The following is a 17,480-nucleotide window of genomic DNA, read 5'->3' as shown; positions in this document are numbered from 1 at the left end:
ATGTACCACACGGGGGATTGTTTGGGGGTAGCAGTCAGTGTGCCTGGAGCATTTAGGGTGTTACTGGCAATTGTGTCTAATGATGTTTTTTGCTTTTTTTCTTTGCTAAAGGACTGAATGTTTGTAGAAGCATTACCCGGGACATCAGCTATCTTCTTGTTAAGCAGCCATTTGTGATTCTTGAAGATCGAGGCAGGTAGGAAGCCACCTCTGAGCTTGTTAACACAGCTCTCGAGACAGCAAGCCGCGTCCTGGACGTCATGTCGGACCCTGCCCGAGATGATCTGCCTCTGCTGGCCAACACCAGCCACATGCTTGTGAAGCACTATGCCCTGGATGTAGATGTAGATTTCGAAAACCAAGTCATTGAGGGCACTATCGTGCTTTTCCTTGAGGACGGAAGTGGATGCAAGACGCTGGATGCAAGACATTCCACCATGGAAACCTGCCGGCCGGAGTCAGGTGAGGCCTTTCCATTTAGGACACCTAGTCCCGGCCCTGGGCTCGTGACGCATTCAAGGACTGTCTCCACTAAAATGGCACATAATGATTTTACAATCTGTGGTAAAGGTGAAAAAGCTACTTATGATGAAGATGGTAACCATGGCAACCGGGACCAGGCCTCTGAGACTTGTAGCTCCAAAAAGTACCGTTGTGACACAGGGAATCATGGGAGGGAGGATTTTTGGCTCATACTGGACTGCTGTGATTTATCCGTGTTAAAGGTCGAGGAGGTGGATGTGGCTGCTGTGCCAGGCATTGAAAGTTTTACAAGGTCTCCCAGGCTCGCCACGGGCTCCCAGGAGCTCAGGAAGGAGATTGTACGTGAACTGGTGTCTCTGCCCGCGGGTCGTTGGCGGGAGCAGTTCGACTGCTACGCTCGCTGCAGCCAGGCTCCTGGCTGTGGAGAACTCTTGTTTGCCACTGACGCCTGGAGCTTGCGGGTCAGGAAGAGAGGGGCTCAGACCGCTCCTGACTTCCCTCACGCCATCAGGATCCGGTACAGAACCAAACCCGAGGGGCAGTCCGTGACGTGGACCTCAGACCAGAGCGGCAGGTAAGCCTGTGCATGTGCCCTGCAGCCCCGTGCCTATTTGGTCCCAGACCCTGCAGAGATGCTCATGTTTACCCAGGTACCCGCAAACCCGGAGGACCCCCCCCCCCCCCGTGAGGAGGCAGGTCAGCTCCCCGGCATGTCGAACCCCAGATGACCTTTCTTATTCAGTCAGGCTGAAAAGATGACTTTGCCAACCCCCCCCATTTCTGAGCTAGGAGAGCCACAGGCAAATGGCATCCAGTGACTTCCACGGAAGCCATCTGTCTTCCGAGTTCCTTCACAATCCTGGGAGAGCAGACTGCCCATACACAGGCAGGTGTCAAACTAGGAAAACGGTTTCGACACGGCGTGGACAGTAAGTCCCTGGCTCACAGCAGCTATTGTCTCCTTGGATGTGTCAGTAGCCATATGATATGAGCCCCCCTCCGCCCCACCCAGACCACCAGAGCACATGAAGATGCGTGTATCTGAGGGATGTAGCAGCCAGTCATGCCGGGGCTGCACACTGGCCTCACCAACTCCTGGTTGTTGGTGCGGGGAGGGGTTGATGATGCAACATTCTCTAGGGCCTACCTCTTGCCAGCCACTTATCCTTTCTTCATCGCCTCCCTTCCAAAAGTTGTCCAGAGTTTTTAAAGTTGGAGAATTTTAAAATCAAACTTTAGTGATTCTTCATTACTTACTCATCTTGTGGCACTAGTGTGCTGCAAATCAGTATGGTAATTGTGTGGCGCTTGGGTGGAGGAATGTTGACCTCTGTCAGCTGCATTTGATGTCTGTTATGGCATCCGAGTCCCATAGGTGGAGCCATGGTCTTAGTCTCTCTGAATCCATTACCCCAGAAATCTAGAATTTTTCCCCCCTTAAGATCATTTTGACTTTAAGCACTACGTGTACCATTATTTTTAAATTATTTTCTTTTTAATCTTGTTCACATAGTTGACAAGAATGCATGCCATGAGGACCACAGACTAGGGTGGGGAGGATTGAGGCATGGGGGGGTACGGTGGGTGGGACAAATGCTTCTGATTTTTCTTTTTCTCCTGTATCTGATGGTGGGTGTAGGGAAAGGGGACAGGGCTGCTGCTAGCTTCCAAACTATACCAGCACACAGTGATGGGGGATGTCCACTTGATATCATCTTAGAAACCCTGAATTGTGGGGGAGAGTGTTCCGAGGGTATTGCTTGAGTGCTTTTGAGAGTTCTGAGACTTTGTTGATTTTGTGCTCCAAGGTTGAGAAAATCCTTCCGAGATCTGTTGACTGACATAATCTACCCTAATGCATCCGCTTGCCCAGATACTTGCTGCCAAAGCTTGACCAGGAGAGTTGTTCAACCTGTTCTGCTCTCAGTCCTCCAACATGCCACTTGACATCCTCTGGAGGCCTAAATGAACTGGCCATCATGTTCTGTGGGTGCATCTGGGCATGCCGTCTACTGCACAGGCATCAGCAACTGAGGAGGCTCAGTCCCGATCAGACCGCACTCCAAGGTCAGACCACAAATCCTGTAATTTTCCCTGTGGCCAAAGTTTTGAGTCCTGTGGTCCACTTGGGGGAATCCCCCAAGAAGCCTTACCTGAGTGACTGTGGGACTGACTCTTGTGTGCCGGCCAGTGTGAGGTCCCAGTCAGTGCATCATTTGCACCAACCTGTGTATGCACACACTGGTGATTGCAGTTGCTTGGTCAGTTCTGTCCCCAACCCCACGTCCTACACAAATTAATGGGTGCTCTAGCCTGGCCCAACCCCAGCCCACCACAACAAACTTGGCCCTTTCGCATGCCAGTGGGAACTGTAACCCAGTTGGGATAACCCCGATAACCCCACCCAGCCCACCCCAGCCCCATTTCCTGTGCATACCGGTATATGCAGCAGACTAGTCTGGTCCATCCCACATCCCATCCAGCTCTCATATATACCTGTAGGTGCTGCGGCTTAGCTCAGCCCACCTCACCTGATGACCCAGTCCACACATATGATAACAGGTGCTGTTGTCTTGTCCAACCTGGCCTGTCCCCAGCCCTGGCTCTCATGCTCACCAGCAGGAGCTGCAGCCTAGCAGAGGAATGCCTTCAATTTCCCTACCAGGCCCACTGCCAAGCCTGTAATTTTGTACTTTTCAGGAGGTACTGAAGTCCAATCTGACATGACTTGCACCCTGTGAAGCAGTGGTAGACTTCTAACTTAACCACTTGCAGCTCTGACTTCTCACAAAGCAGTCCCTAAAATTCAAAACTGAATCCTCCGTAGATGTACCATATATTTAACATGATTGATGAATTCTGGTTTTGATAATTGTGCCATGTAATAAGGAAGAGGGGTGTGTGTGTGTGTGTGTGTGTGTGTGTGTAGGGAAGAGTGACACTTCCTGTTTTGGTAGTTCTCACAAGAAGGTTGGTTTGTAAGGCTCCATCACTCTTTTCTGGTTCACCATGTGGTCCTTGGTTTGCCTGTTCTCCATGTTTCACTGTTACCTACCAGAAACAGCTGCTTAACCAGTGGGACCAGTAGATCTTGGACTCTGAACTTACAAAACTGTGACCTGAAATAAACCTGTTTCCTTCATAAGGAGCTGGTATCAGATATTTTATTATGGTGACAGAGAGCTGGCTAATGTATCACTTGAGCCAAAAACCTCAGAAAATTCCCTTAGTTCCTTATAGCTGCACAACCAATTAGTATGAAATTTAGCACCTTAAAGGAACAAGCGTTTGTTACCGTGGACATGTTCAGAGATCCAAAATCCAGCAGCAACTGGAGTGGGTGATTTGAGTAAAGGGTCTCTTAACAAAGTTGCCATTAACTGTTGTCTGACTGCAGGTGCAAATCCACTCTCACTTGCATGGCTCCTCATGGCTGGTTAACCACAAGTTTCTGCTCTTCACAACATGGGCCCTTTCCTAGGCAGCCTGAACGTCTTCAAGACATAGCAGCTGAATTTCCCTCAAACGAGTAAGAGTGAGAGAAAAGAATTTTGAAGACAAAAGCCACAGATTTTTAATCATCTGACCTCAGAACTGATAAGCCACCACTTCAGTCGTATCCTGCGGGTAAAAGAAACTATTTTAGTCAGCTTGTCACAACAATCAAATCGTATACCTATGACAAATTACTTAAACCACCCAATGGTTTTATAGATTTGCAGTTCAAGCTTGTGTCGCCCTGTTGGTTAGGTATCTGGCAGAGTCCCGAGGTGGTTCAGAGGATCACATGGTGGGAGGGCTTGCCTATGGAAGACAACTCACATTGTGGGCCTAGAAGCAGAGAATGGCTGAGCCCAACCTGCCTTTCATAACCAATTGTCTCTGCAGAACTACTTTCCAAAGGGCACATTGACTTAAAAAATGTCTTGCTAGGCCTAAACATTATGATTGGCTCAAGGTTCCACCCCCTTTCCGCCCTTAACTTAACGACTTTGGGATTTCAATGTCGGATGAATTTGGGAGCTAAACCTTGCTGGAATCATATCCGAGAGCAACCCTGGTACAGTGTGGAGGGTGAGAATACCACGAAGCAGTGCTCAGTAGAGAACAGCTCAGAAGCCACTTACCTCCGAGAACTCTTTCTTTGCCTGTGCCTCTCCTTCAGCAAATCATTTACTAAGTCCAGATTCTTCCTTTGCAGTGTTTCTCAGATTATGACCTCATCTGCAACTGGATAGTTTCTACAGGGAGGAGGAATAGGGGCTGAGGGAAGAAGCTGTGAGCATTGCATACCTAAGGGTACCGATGGAATGCCTAGCAATAGGCTGACCTGGTCTCCAAGCTAACCCGTTAGGGAGAAAGAGACCAATACTATTGATCAGTCAGTCCTCTAGGGGGGGATTTGTGTTCTGTGAAGGGGAGGGAAGACCTGTAACACAAGCCACCCTAGGCGAGTGAGCTGCTCAGGCCACAGACAGTTTCAGACTCAGCCTAAGTGCCCTAGGACTTCAGACCACAGTATAGAGCCAGCCTCCTCTCCCTCTCTCTCAGTGCAAAGCAGAGAAAATCCTTGGAGATCTGTAGGCAAGGGCCTGTTGTTTCTATTTAAGCAGCATAAATACATTTAAGTCTATATGTATCAGAAATAGCTTCCTAGAGCTCGTGAACTATGGAAAACTGTCAATTATTCCTGCGTTAATAAGAAAGTTCAGTGTCTGCCACTGTCAGCAGTAGGAAGAGTCAGTAATATCTGTGCTGTGGCAATGGGAAGACACCCACTTTCCCTCAACAGTACTTTCTTTTCTTGGAACCCTTCTTTAGCATTGGTGTTTTGGGAAAACTCATAACAGTTAATAGGTATAATTTTTAGAGCTGAGCATGTCTTGGACCCCACCTGCCAGAGCCATTTGAACCTGTTGCAGAAACTCTTCCACGACTGCCACCACCAGCACCGCTGCTGTTGCCCCAGCTCCCTCACTGCATTCTTACACACCTGGACCATGACTTAGGTTAAGGCAATCCGCCTAGGACCGAGGAGTCAGGGTGGGAGCTCAGAACTTGTTGCAATTAATGAGAGAATCTGGATGTTCCTTGAAAACTTGGTTGTGTGTTTTTGTTGTTGTTGTTGAGTCTACACATGTGGGATTCACAGTCATGGGTTTCATCACCAGCAGAGGCAATAGAAGTGCCTCCTCACAGTTGAGGGCCTTACTGATGGCTCTTTAATAGATTGTCTGTGATAAGCTTCCTTTTTCTCCCCTTATAATCTCTGAAACGTGAGGAGCGTCATTTCCCTGGCTCTCCTTCTTAGGACTGCCCGCTGACTCTGCTCAACAGAGGCACTGATGGAAATTTGAACGTACAGTTTAGCAAGAAACCTGTTTCATCTCTCTCTGCTTTCTTGGATAGCATGAGCCTGAGTATCCTCTGTGGTCCCAGCTTCCATTTGACGGTCCCCATTCTGCAGGATGGTCCCTGCCACTGGAACCCACCAGCACCCAGTAGCACCAGCTGTTGTAGTGTCCCAGCTGCTTTGGCTGCGACTAACTACTGTCCATGGATTGGTTTCTCAGCTGTGTTATTGTTTATATAACCGATTTCCTACATTGCGTTATCTCTGTTTATTAAGACCTAGACAGTTTTCTCTTCAGCTTTTGGGCAGTAAATAACAAGACCTACTCTGGTAGAACTCATTCTGTGTTCTTGTACATTGTAAGAACACTACAAATGTTCCATTGTAATGATGTTAATGAAAATTGGAAACCAGCTTATCCAAGAGAAATAGTGGTCTATTTATTTACTTTGCAAATCAGGCTTATTAAAACAAGATGATATTTGTTACAACTCCTGGGAAAAAAGAAAAAAGCTTGAAACTTTCCTGCGGTGTTTACAAAACCAAGGAGTCTGTCTTAGGCTCTCTGCTCTGTGGTGTCTGAGGAATGGGTACCTATGGACCTGTCCATCTTTCCCTTCTCCATCAACCAGGACTCCTTCACAGAAGGGATCTCTCCTGGTTTGTGTGGGCTTGTGTTTCTTAATTGTAGCAGAAAAAGTCCTAATGCCGTGCTGTTGGTTTTGTACACTTGCTTTGGTAATGTCTGCCTACACTTTGGCCTTCCCATCCCCATCCTGGTTGTTGTGACCCACAGAGCTGTTTATGTGCCAACCCTTGTTCCTGGCTTCCACACAAGGATCCCCACAAGGGTTCCATTTGAGATGGTGGTTTCCAAGATTGGGGGTGTCTGCCCGCCAGCCCTGGATTGGAGACCACCAGCTTGTTTTTCCAGGCATTAATATCTCAGTGATCTCCAAACATATTTTCTTTTCCAGAATACTTTCCAAAAGGTTTGTAAGAATATCTCTAAAACTTTTTTTTTTTTTTTAAGGCATAAGGGCCTCTGGGAGGGGGCAAGGGTAATGTAAATTATAACTTGGCAGACTAGTATTTAAACCTTGTTCAAAAATTATTTTTCTCTTTTTTAAAATCCCTCTTTATATATTGCAGTAATTCATGTGGGGTAAATAGCCACTCAGCTAGTCACATAGCCAGCGGTTGACAGTTCCTGTTCCAAATGCTTTGAAACCAGGCAACTACAAAGCTTCAAATGGTTTTCACTTTGAAAGCTCAACTTAACCCTCACTACCATGGTGGTGAGAAAAGTGACAACTCATTTTAAAGATTCTCCTCCTTTGTTTCTTTGTCTTTCCTCTGCAGGCCATGTGTTTATACTATGGGATCTCCCATAAACAACAGGGCCCTTTTTCCATGCCAGGAGCCACCGGTTGCCATGTCAACATGGCAGGCTACAGTTCGAGCAGCTGCATCTTTTGTTGTTTTAATGAGTGGGGAAAATTCTGCCAAGCCGACACAAATTCGAGAAGGTACTGTGCATGTGTTCTTTGCTGATTTATGTATCACACACTTGCTAGACCCAGGAACCCAATAAGCAATGTTTTTCTAAACTTTAAAGAACTCCTTTATTAGTTAGGTTGAATATGAACCTACTGTAAAACACCCTGCCAGAGGAAACAAGGAGTTGGGGAGGGACACTTACGAGCCTAGCCATGGGATTTAGGGTTCGTCATGCCAGAAAGATCAATTCATAGATTATTTCAGTAGCTATTTTCGCATGGTGGTTTGTGGGCCTTGAGTGGGTGGTCTTGGTCGAAGACGTTTTGGGCAAGCAGACGTGTCACGGAAACACAATTACATTTGAGTTCTCTGTGGTGTGATCCTGGTGTGTCTGCACTTGGTTATTTGTTCTGTTTAGAGATAGTACTTTTGTTGGCTGGCCCGTTGTACTTATTCTCGGTAAAAGAGCTGTTCTGCGCACTATTGGCCTGTGTGATGTTCTGGACCAGAGATGTGTACGAAAAGGGAAGGCAGGCGCTAATGCATTGTTAAATGTTTGTCTGTGACTTACATTTCTTTGTGATAATGAACTCTTTCACTTTAGATCTTGAACATGTTGACCAGGTACAATTTTTACAGTTGTAGTTCTTTAATATAGAGAATCTCCTCCCACATACATATTATAGAAACTTGAAATATAAAGAAAATGAAAATAATGAATAATTTTGGAAAAAATAATAAGCATTTTAATACATTTCTGTTATTTAAAATGTATATTATAGCACATACTGTGATCCCAAAATTAAGAATATCATTTTTGACTCATTTATCTTAAGCAGTTTTCACATCCATAATAGTTTTTTTAAGTGTATTTTACTGTTGGCACAATGTTTAGTTGCATGAATACATCAGAATTCATTTAGCACTTCCATATTTTTAAATATTTTGTTTCCAGATTGTTTATAAATAAAGTTACTTTAAGTTCTTGAGGAGCCATTTTGTGTAATAGTAGAGATACTAGGTCAAAAGTATGAGCGCATTTTAGGCTGTCACTGTCTAAGCTGCGCTGTGTCTAGTGTGTTCTGAGCACTGATGTTTCCTGGATCTTTGCTTATCTGATAAGCTAGAGAGAGGCTCTCTTTAATTTGAATTTCTTCATTTATCATTGAGTTTCACACATTGATGTATGTTTTTTAACTTTTCCTGTCGTATTCCTTTGCCCATTTTTTTTTATAATGGAGAATTAGTGAGATTTTAAAAAAGACTTATCATTTTTAATTTGTTTGGGTCTTTAGAGAATAGAGATATGGACCTCATATTTGTGAGAAGTATTTTTCTACAATTATAATATGGCTTTAATTTTATATCATGTTTCTGATCGATAGAAGATTTAGAATTTTTTTTTGAAATCAGACTTATAAGGTTTCTGTTGGAAAATCTTTGCTGCTAAGAGTTAATGTGTTTTATTTTTATAAAGTTTTATTCTGTCTTTTTATCTGGGATATAAAATGAAGACACAAAATGATTATCCAATATCATTTGTTGTCTTTTCTGAGTTGTGATATCCTACTTGTCATAATCTGGATTTACATACGTGCTGAGATCCTAAATGAGTATTTACTTGATTCTTCCTTTAAAAATTTTATTTATATAAGGTGAACAAGTTTCATGTATTTCACAGTTCAGATTTAGGAGCGAAGTGTCACTTCCCACCCTCCCTCCCTTCTTCCTGCGTTCCCGTACTCCCTCCTCGTTTAGGTTGTTGTTGTTGTTGTTTTTAAGGAGTAACAGCCTTTTAGTTTTCATTATTATTTTGAAAAAAAAAAAAAGATTTTTAATTTGAAAAGCAGAGTTAAAAAGAGAAAGAGAGATATCTTCCATTCCCTGGTTCCCTCCACAAATGGCTGCAACAGCTGGAGCTGGACCTGTCCAGAGTTAGGAGCCAGGAGCTTCTTTTGGGTCTCTCACATGGGTGCAGGGGCCCAAGCACTTGGGCCATCCTGCACTGCTTTCCAAGGCATATTAACAGGGAACTGGTTTGGAAACAGAACAGCCACGACTTGAAATTGTGTTCCTGTGGGATGATGTCATACCACAGTGTTGGTGCTATCCTTAGTTAGCAGTGCAGTAAGGTCCCATTTCCCACACACCAGTATCCTTTTGTCCAACCAAGATTACCCATTTTCATTTTATGCTGCTTTTTCTTCTTTTTACGTAAAATCATAGTAAGCTGTACACAACTTTGCATTGTACTTTCCTGTCTAGAATAACTTTGTCTTGTTACTGGGAAGTCAGTGCGAAGATTGAATCATACCTCAGTTCTTGCCTCATGTGGAAGAAGACTTTCCATATGGACAGTTCAGTTAGCAAAGCAAGATTTATTGAAGACAGAAGCCTCCTGCCTCAGTAGTCAGAGGGGGCTCCAAGACAGGAAGGCCCAACAGTCTGGTTGAAGCAGAGTCTTTTTTTTTTTATTATTATTTTTTTATTTATTTTTTTATTTTTTATTACAAAGTCAGATGTACTGAGAGGAGGAGAGACAGAGAGGAAGTGGAGCTGCCGGGATTAGAACCAGCGGCCATATGGGATCAAGGCAAGGACCTTAGCCACTAGGCCACGCTGCCGAGCCCGAAGCAGAGTCTTGGAAGCACAACTTTGGGGGAGAAAACAGAACAGCAGCTATGAGGGGGGTAGTGGATATAAAAATTCAAAGGAACAGAATTCTATTCCTGTGTGGCTTGCCCAAAACAAAGAGGCATCAGAAGGGTGTGATTGGTAACTTCTTTCTCATGATAAGCTAACAACTTGAGAAGGTGGGATCATTGCTCCCTTGCTATTCCCATGATAAAATTAGAAATTCCCAAGTGAGATTGGCATACTGACTGGCTAAATGCAGCTTTTGGGGGGGGAAATACGCATCTTGTACGTTTTTACAAGAACTCCCCTCTTTGCTCATTCTCCCAGAGGGCCTGACTTTAGCTACCTCTTAGCCCATGGAACTCTGTGCAGTCCTGTAGATATTTTGTATCTCAACACGAGGAACTTGCTCATTGTTCTAATGACCGTGAATATTCCATAAATACATGTTTCACAATTTAGTCAGCTAACAGCTCTGGACTTCTATCAAGCAAGGAATTTAATGGACATTTACTTTTCATTGGCTTTCCTTGTCCACATTCCCAGTTTTATGTAATAAAATTTGCGATCTGGGACATAAATTATTTCTCTATTTTGCATTTGTAGCACATCTTCTAGGACTCATTGTTGCTCTTTGGCATTTTTATTCAGTTACAAATCATACTTGTAATAAGTATTTAGGTTGTCTTCATTACTGAGCTCTTCTGAGTCATTTTTCAATCTACTGACACGTGCGTTCTCAGTTTTTTTTTCCTAGAAGAACCAATGTAAGGTATCCTTTCTAAGCTCTCTAACATTTAGATTGCTTTTTTTTTTTTTTAAGATTTATTCATTTTGTTATAGCCAGATATACACAGAGGAGGAGAGACAGAGAGGAAGATCTTCCGTCCGATGATTCACTCCCCAAGTGAGCCGCAACGGGCCGATGCGTGCTGATCCGAAGCCGGGAACCTGGAACCTCTTCTGGGTCTCCCACGCGGGTGCAGTGTCCCAGTGCATTGGGCCATCCTCGACTGCTTTCCCAGGCCACAAGCAGGGAGCTGGATGGGAAGTGGAGCTGCCGGGATTAGAACAGGCGCCCATATGGGATCCCGAGGCTTTCAAGGCGAGGACTTTAGCCGCTAGACCACGCCGTCGGGCCCTAGATTGCTTTTTGTTATTGGTTATGAGTAACGCTTGGATAGCTATAACTTCTTAAGTCACTTTGCATTTCTCTTTAATGAGCATAAATATTTTCACCATCATTTCTTATTTCGCATTTCACAGCAGCAGTTTGATTGACATGTATTTTAGAGATGGGGAGAGGGCACTGCCCATCTCCTGCTTTAGTCCCCAGATGTCTGAGCTGAAGCCGCGGAACCTGGAACGCAATCCAGGCCGTCTCCTGCATCTGTGGCAGGAACTGTCACGTGGGCTCTCCTTGCTGCCTCCCAGGTCTGCGTTAGCAGCCAATCTAGAGTCAGGAGTTGACTGATGCGGTCACAGACGTCCTAATCTGTGTTCTGTCTACTAGGCCAGATGCAGAGCCCAGAAATGGGATAGATTTTTTTTTTTAAATCTTTTGGAAGTAGTCTGATTTTCCTGCCTTAGTGGTTACAGAACTTTTTAAAATTCATGTAATTAAAAACTTTCCAGAGTGAATTTAGTTATACTTTTGGTTCTTAATCAGCTTTATTAATGTGTTATGCATGTTACAGATGCACACATTTAAAATGTGTTATTCAGTGAAACTTAATAAATGCTGGCATACGTACACATATGACGAGTTGCCATCCCCGATTCATGTAGAACATTTCCATTGTCCTAGAAACCTCTCCGTGCCTTGTATTCATTCTTCCCCAGCCCCACCGCTGTCAGCCTGGTTTCTGTCACTACAGCATGGTTTTACCTTTACTGATAATGGCCTTACTCAGCGTGTCTGGCTGCTTTCAGTCATGCGTGTTTGTGATTCTTTCATATTGTTACAAGTGTCAGTGGTTTAAAATATATATATACATCGATGAGTAAAATTTTGTCTGGGTAGCCCAATTTGTTGTTGGACATTTGTATTGTTTTGCCCGTTTTGAAAAATAGAATGTGAACATTTGTGTGCAAATCATTTTGTGGACATAGGTGTTCAATTCTCTTGGGCAAATACCCAAGTGTGGCATTGCTAGGTCATGTGATAAGAGTATAAGTTTCCAAGTATCTGCCAAACTGTTTCATATTCCTACCAACAATGTATAAGAGTTCTAAATGTAATTGATCACTTGGTGTTGTCAGCCCTTTTAATTTTCACTCTCCAATTGAATGTGGAATAGGATCTTGTTGTAGTTTAATTCACAGTTGTCTGATAACTAATGATACTAAGCAGCATTTCATGAACTTATTGCATGTTCTTATTATTTTCTTTGAAAAATTATCTCTTCAAGTCATTTGCCATTTTTGAAGATGTTATTATTTTTTTTAAAAAACACTTAGTGATTTATTTGAAAGAGTTACAGAGAAAGAGGGAGAGATAGAGGAATCTTCACCTGCTGGTTTACTGCCCGGAAGGCTGTAATGGCCAGGGCTGGGCCAGGCCAAGCCAGGAGCTGGGAGCTTCATTTGTGTCTCCCGCATCAGTGGCAGGGACCCAAACCATTGGGCCGTCTTTCACTGCTTTTCCTAGGTCATTAATAGGGAACAGCCGGGACACGAACTGGTGATGTCTCTGTGGGATGCTGGTGCAGCAAGTGGCAGTTGTCACCTGCTACACCACAAGGCCAGTACTGAAAATACTCCCTTTCTGTCTCTCTAATTTATTTTCATATACCTGGAAGACAAAGGAACAGATAGAGCAAGAGAGATCTTCTGTTTTCTGGTTCACTGATGGCATCTCACAACACCCTGGGGCCCAGAGGTCCGTCCAGGTCTCTCACAGGGTTGCGGGGTCCCAAACACGTGATCCACCAAGCAGTGCCTCTCAGGATGTGTTCGCGGGAAGCCGGATTGCGAGGGAGTAGTTGGGCCTTGAACTGGCACTCAGATATGAGATGTGGGTGTCACAAGCTGTGGTTTAATGAGCTGTACCACAGCACCTACCCCTCTCTGCTGGTTTTTAAAATGTGCATTTATTTGGGTCATTCTGTTTATACAAATATATACAAGCGTTTTAATCAGCTACATGTCTTACCAATATATTCTCTCAGTCTGTGTGGTTTGTCTACCAAAGACTTTAATGTCATATACTGTCTTTCCGCAGTGACACACTTGTTCTTTACTGATTCAATTACATATTCAAGTTACACAATTGCAACATGAATTTTCTCTTGATCCTTCCTTTTTTTTTTTAAAGATTTATTTATTTATTTTATTACAAAGTCAGATATACACAGAGGAGGAGAGACAGAGAGGAAGATCCTCCGTCCGATGATTCACTCCCCAAGTGAGCCGCAACGGCCGGTGCGCACTGATCCGAAGCCGGGAACCTGGAACCTCTTCTGGGTCTCCCACGCGGGTGCAGAGTCCCAAAGCTTTGGGCCATCCTCGACTGCCTTCCCAGGCCACAAGCAGGGAGCTGGATGGGAAGTGGAGCTGCCGGGATTAGAACCGGCGCCCATATGGGATCCCAGTGCGTTCAAGGCGAGGACTTTAGCCACTAGGCCACGCCGCCGGGCCCGATCCTTCCTTTTAAAAAAGAACCTTTGGCTCGGTTGTCTTTTGCCCTCAACCTGTTACATACTTGGGTTTCAGCCCCTTTTCTCCTCGTGGCTGTTGTACTGTTGTTTCGTGACAGTCGGTCTCCAAACTGGTGGGAAGGCCAGTTCTCTGAACTGGTTTGGTCTCTGGTTAAACTGAGTCCCCAGGCTTGTTTGTCCTGACTCCTTAGAATGGTGTCTTCCTTTACCTTTGTCCTGCAGCGTGTTTTCACCCACAAGCTTCTGGCTTTCTTGCCCGATGTGGACTGATGGGCTTCATCAGGTGTATGGATTCACTGTCCACTTGGGTGCCAGCTGACCCCTTCCTCCGGTGGAGGGCTAACTGGGACCGAGCTCTGTCTGGGTGCTGGTGTCTTGCTGCCAGCTGTCTAGTCCTATTGGGCTTACACAGCCCTGCCCCTGCCCTCCCAGTGTGGTTCCTTGTCATGCTGAATTTATTTCCTGTGTGTAAATCTACAGCCTCAGTAGTCACTGGGGCCTCTCTGTGTGACAACTGCACCACCCAGAATGCCGCATGGCTTCACCAAATCTGCTTTCTCATTCCTAGTTTGGCTTTGCAGTTCAGGTAAAAGCTTCAGAGTTGGTTCTCAACTCAAACATTACTTTTCTTTTTAGAGCCAAAACAACAACAACAATAAAAACCACTAACGATTCACTGGGCTGACCTAGGTTATTTATATTAGAATACAGAATTAAAAACTGTATGCCTAAGACTAGATAAACTCCAGTGGCTGGTAACTTTTACACGTCTATAAAGCCAAAAAAACTTAGAAATTAAACACACAGCAAACTACTGAATCAGTAAAATTCAATTAATACTTTAATATTAAAGAGGAACAGCAAGTATTTTATTGAAGGGAAATCACACAATTAATATGGTATTTACATGCAGTTTCTTTTGAGATGGAACATCTGGTATACCCTGAGTCATGCAATTCTAGCACTTTTTTTAAATTATTTTTAATTCATTAATTACATTGTATTAGTAACACAATTCTAGCACTTTTTAAAAAAAGTTTTATTTACTTATTTTTTTGTGAAAGAGAGAAGACAAGACAGAGAAAGATCTTACATCTACCGATTCTCTTCCCAGAAGGCCGTAGTGCCCTAGGCTTTGCCAGGCATTAGTAAGGAGGCCGGAACTTCTAGGTCTCTTGTGTGAGCAGCAGGGGTCAACAACAAGGGCCATTTGCCACTGCCTTCCCAAGCCACCATCTGGATCACAAGTGGAAGAGTCAGGACACAAATTGGTGTTCATGTGGGATGCCAGTGTTGCAGGCGAGGCTATACCCACTACACTACAAGGCCGGTCCCATAACCCCCCGCCCTTTTTATTCTGCAGTGAATCCTTGACTCACTCAAGCCAGCCAGAAGCATCCTCCTTATGTTCTTTTCTCGTTATCTCTGAATAATCACAGCAGTCCTGCATGCCATTGTGTACCGTTATGCAGATTCTAACTGTGAAATAATTTGACAGTGGTCAGTCCTATCAGGGGCCAGCCTATTATAGCTCACTGGCCAAATGGAGCCCACTCTCTGTTCCTGTATATAGTGTCCTTGATTGTGGCCAGTCTCCATGGCTGTTTTCATGCCATCACAGCAGAATATTTCCAACAAATAGCCCTCAAAAGATACTTGCTACCTCAGCTTTTACGAAAACAACAACTTTCTAATCTGCATCATATTTGTTTGCCTATTGTTGTCTGTTTATTGAAGATATATAAAAAATTAAAACAAGAATGAAGTTCAGAATTTTCATGGAAGACATTCATAGTAGTAGGAATGTTATCTGGCCTTTAACATGCAGACTGAGGGAGCGCTGAGCTAGATAAGGGGAAGGAACTCCAGGGTTTAGTCCCATGATGCCTCCTGCAGCCTATTACAGGGCTTTGGCAAAGGAAACTGGCCCCAATTAAGCTCTTGGCCGGAAACCGAAGGGCCCCGTGAGGATGGTATCATGCCTACAAATGCATCTGCCCTCCTTGAAGAGAGCGGGCATGTGAAGACAGGATGATACCATTTCCCTTCCTACTCCTTTTTTCTAGACTGGCAGATTGGTCTCCTAGGACCTCCACTGTCTGTTCTGCCCAGTGCCCTTTAGAATGACGAGCTGGTCTCAAAAACATGAGCAACAAAACCCAACCCAGCAAGTCACAGTTTCCATCACAGTGACACATCGGCCTGATGAGCTTCCTGAAAGAAGCAAAGCACCTGGGAACGGGTAACAGTGACTGAGGTGACTGTAACCCTCTTGTAGGGGATGGACCTCCAGGTCCTTGCCTCATGAACAAATCCTTCGGGCTGTGTTTAGAAGGGTGGAGCTGGAGACTAGTGGTTTTGGTTGTAGGGTAGCTGCCATCATGAGAGTTTTACTCGCTGAGTAGTTGTCACTCTTTTCAAGAAAGCTAAGTCAAGGCCATAGCGTCAGATGAACTTGTTTGATTCATTTGTTATTTTACTTCCTCAGCATAATGCCATTTTGGCAGACTGAAACATTATCCTGTGTGTTATTGTTGGCCTTGTCATTACCTGCCTAAATGTAGCCAAGCTATATGTGCACAGGATGTGCAGGGTGATACCACATATATGGGGTGTGTGTTTGTGTGTGTAAATGTAATGTTGATTTGTTGAATAGATGAGGCCATTAGCATTCTTATTTAAATTGTTATTATTAACCATAATGGGTTTTTTCCTTCCCCCCTCCCTCCTTCCCCGACCCAGCCACTCTTGCTATTATTCCCCAAATGATTGCAGTAGTATAATCCCTTAATAACAGTTACAAGACTAACTTTCTGCTATTTAGCTGTGTCATGTACTTACCTACATCTGTTTATTCTGTAGTATGTAGCTGGTCTTACATTACAGAGAACATACGATATTTGTCCCTTATACTTAGATAGAAGACGTATGTTCATGCAACGCATGTTGAAAACCACTACTGGGCCTGGCGTGGTAGCCTAGTATCTAAAGTCCTCACCTTGCACGTGCTGGGATCCCATATGGGTGCTCCTTTAAAAAAAGGAAAGAGAAGATCACTACTGACAGTGACTAAGGGATTTAAGAGTCATCTCTTTTTATAATGCCCCTAACTAGAGCTTGTCTTTTCTGAGCTTCAGTAAATTTTAAAGCAAAATTGATTTAGGACATTATTTTTTTAACTTTTATTATTTTGAAAGATTTATTTATTTTTATTAGAAAGTCAGATGTAGAGAGGAGAGACAAAAGAAGATCTTCTGTCCATTGAGGTAGCCGTCATGCCCCCGTGTGCATCTGGGCATGATGTGAACTGCACAGACATCAACAGCAGAGAAGGCCCAGTTCTGATACATGCACTCTGAGGTCGGACCACATATCTTGGGCTTTTCCCTGTGTCTGGGGTTTAAGTCCAGCAGTCTAGTTAGGGAGCCCTCCAAGAAACCTTATTGGGGTGACCTCAGACTTGATTATTGTGTGTGTCAGCCAGTGCAGGGTCAAGTTTGATCTGTCACTTGTACCAGCCAAAGCACATACTGGTGGATTCAACTGCCTGGTTAGTTCCGTCCCAGACCCATACTTCAGCAGAATGACAGGGTGCATTGGCCTAGCCCGGCCTAGCCCACTACAGACCCAGTCCTCATGCATTCCAGTGGATGGTGTGGCCTAGTTTGGGACCCTCAAAAATCCCCCACCAGGCCTGCCCCCAGCCGAGTTTTTGTGTGTACCAGCCTTTGCTGTGACCTAACCTGGCACAGCCCGCATCCCATCCAGCTTTCATGCACACCAAGAAGTTCTGTGGCTTAGCATTTCTCAACTCACCCCCAGACCCTGCCCTCATGCATGCTGACAGG

The 17,480-nt window shown here is 44.4% G+C and overlaps 1 protein-coding gene across 1 annotated transcript in view; it reads left to right on the top strand.

Moving 5' to 3' along the window:
* Positions 1 to 17,480, top strand: part of AOPEP (aminopeptidase O (putative)) — a 274,924-nt gene continuing 257,444 nt past the window's right edge. The window contains exons 1-3 of the mRNA XM_058657305.1: positions 1 to 27; positions 201 to 1,057; positions 7,199 to 7,365. Coding sequence (XP_058513288.1) covers positions 1 to 27; positions 201 to 1,057; positions 7,199 to 7,365 — 1,051 coding nt within the window. The remainder of the gene's footprint in view (positions 28 to 200; positions 1,058 to 7,198; positions 7,366 to 17,480) is intronic.

The sequence above is a fragment of the Ochotona princeps genome, chromosome 31 (assembly GCF_030435755.1).
Source record: "Ochotona princeps isolate mOchPri1 chromosome 31, mOchPri1.hap1, whole genome shotgun sequence".
NCBI lineage: Eukaryota > Metazoa > Chordata > Mammalia > Lagomorpha > Ochotonidae > Ochotona > Ochotona princeps.
The sequence above is the reverse complement of the archived record's forward strand: the minus strand, read 5'-3'. Positions and strand labels throughout refer to the sequence as shown.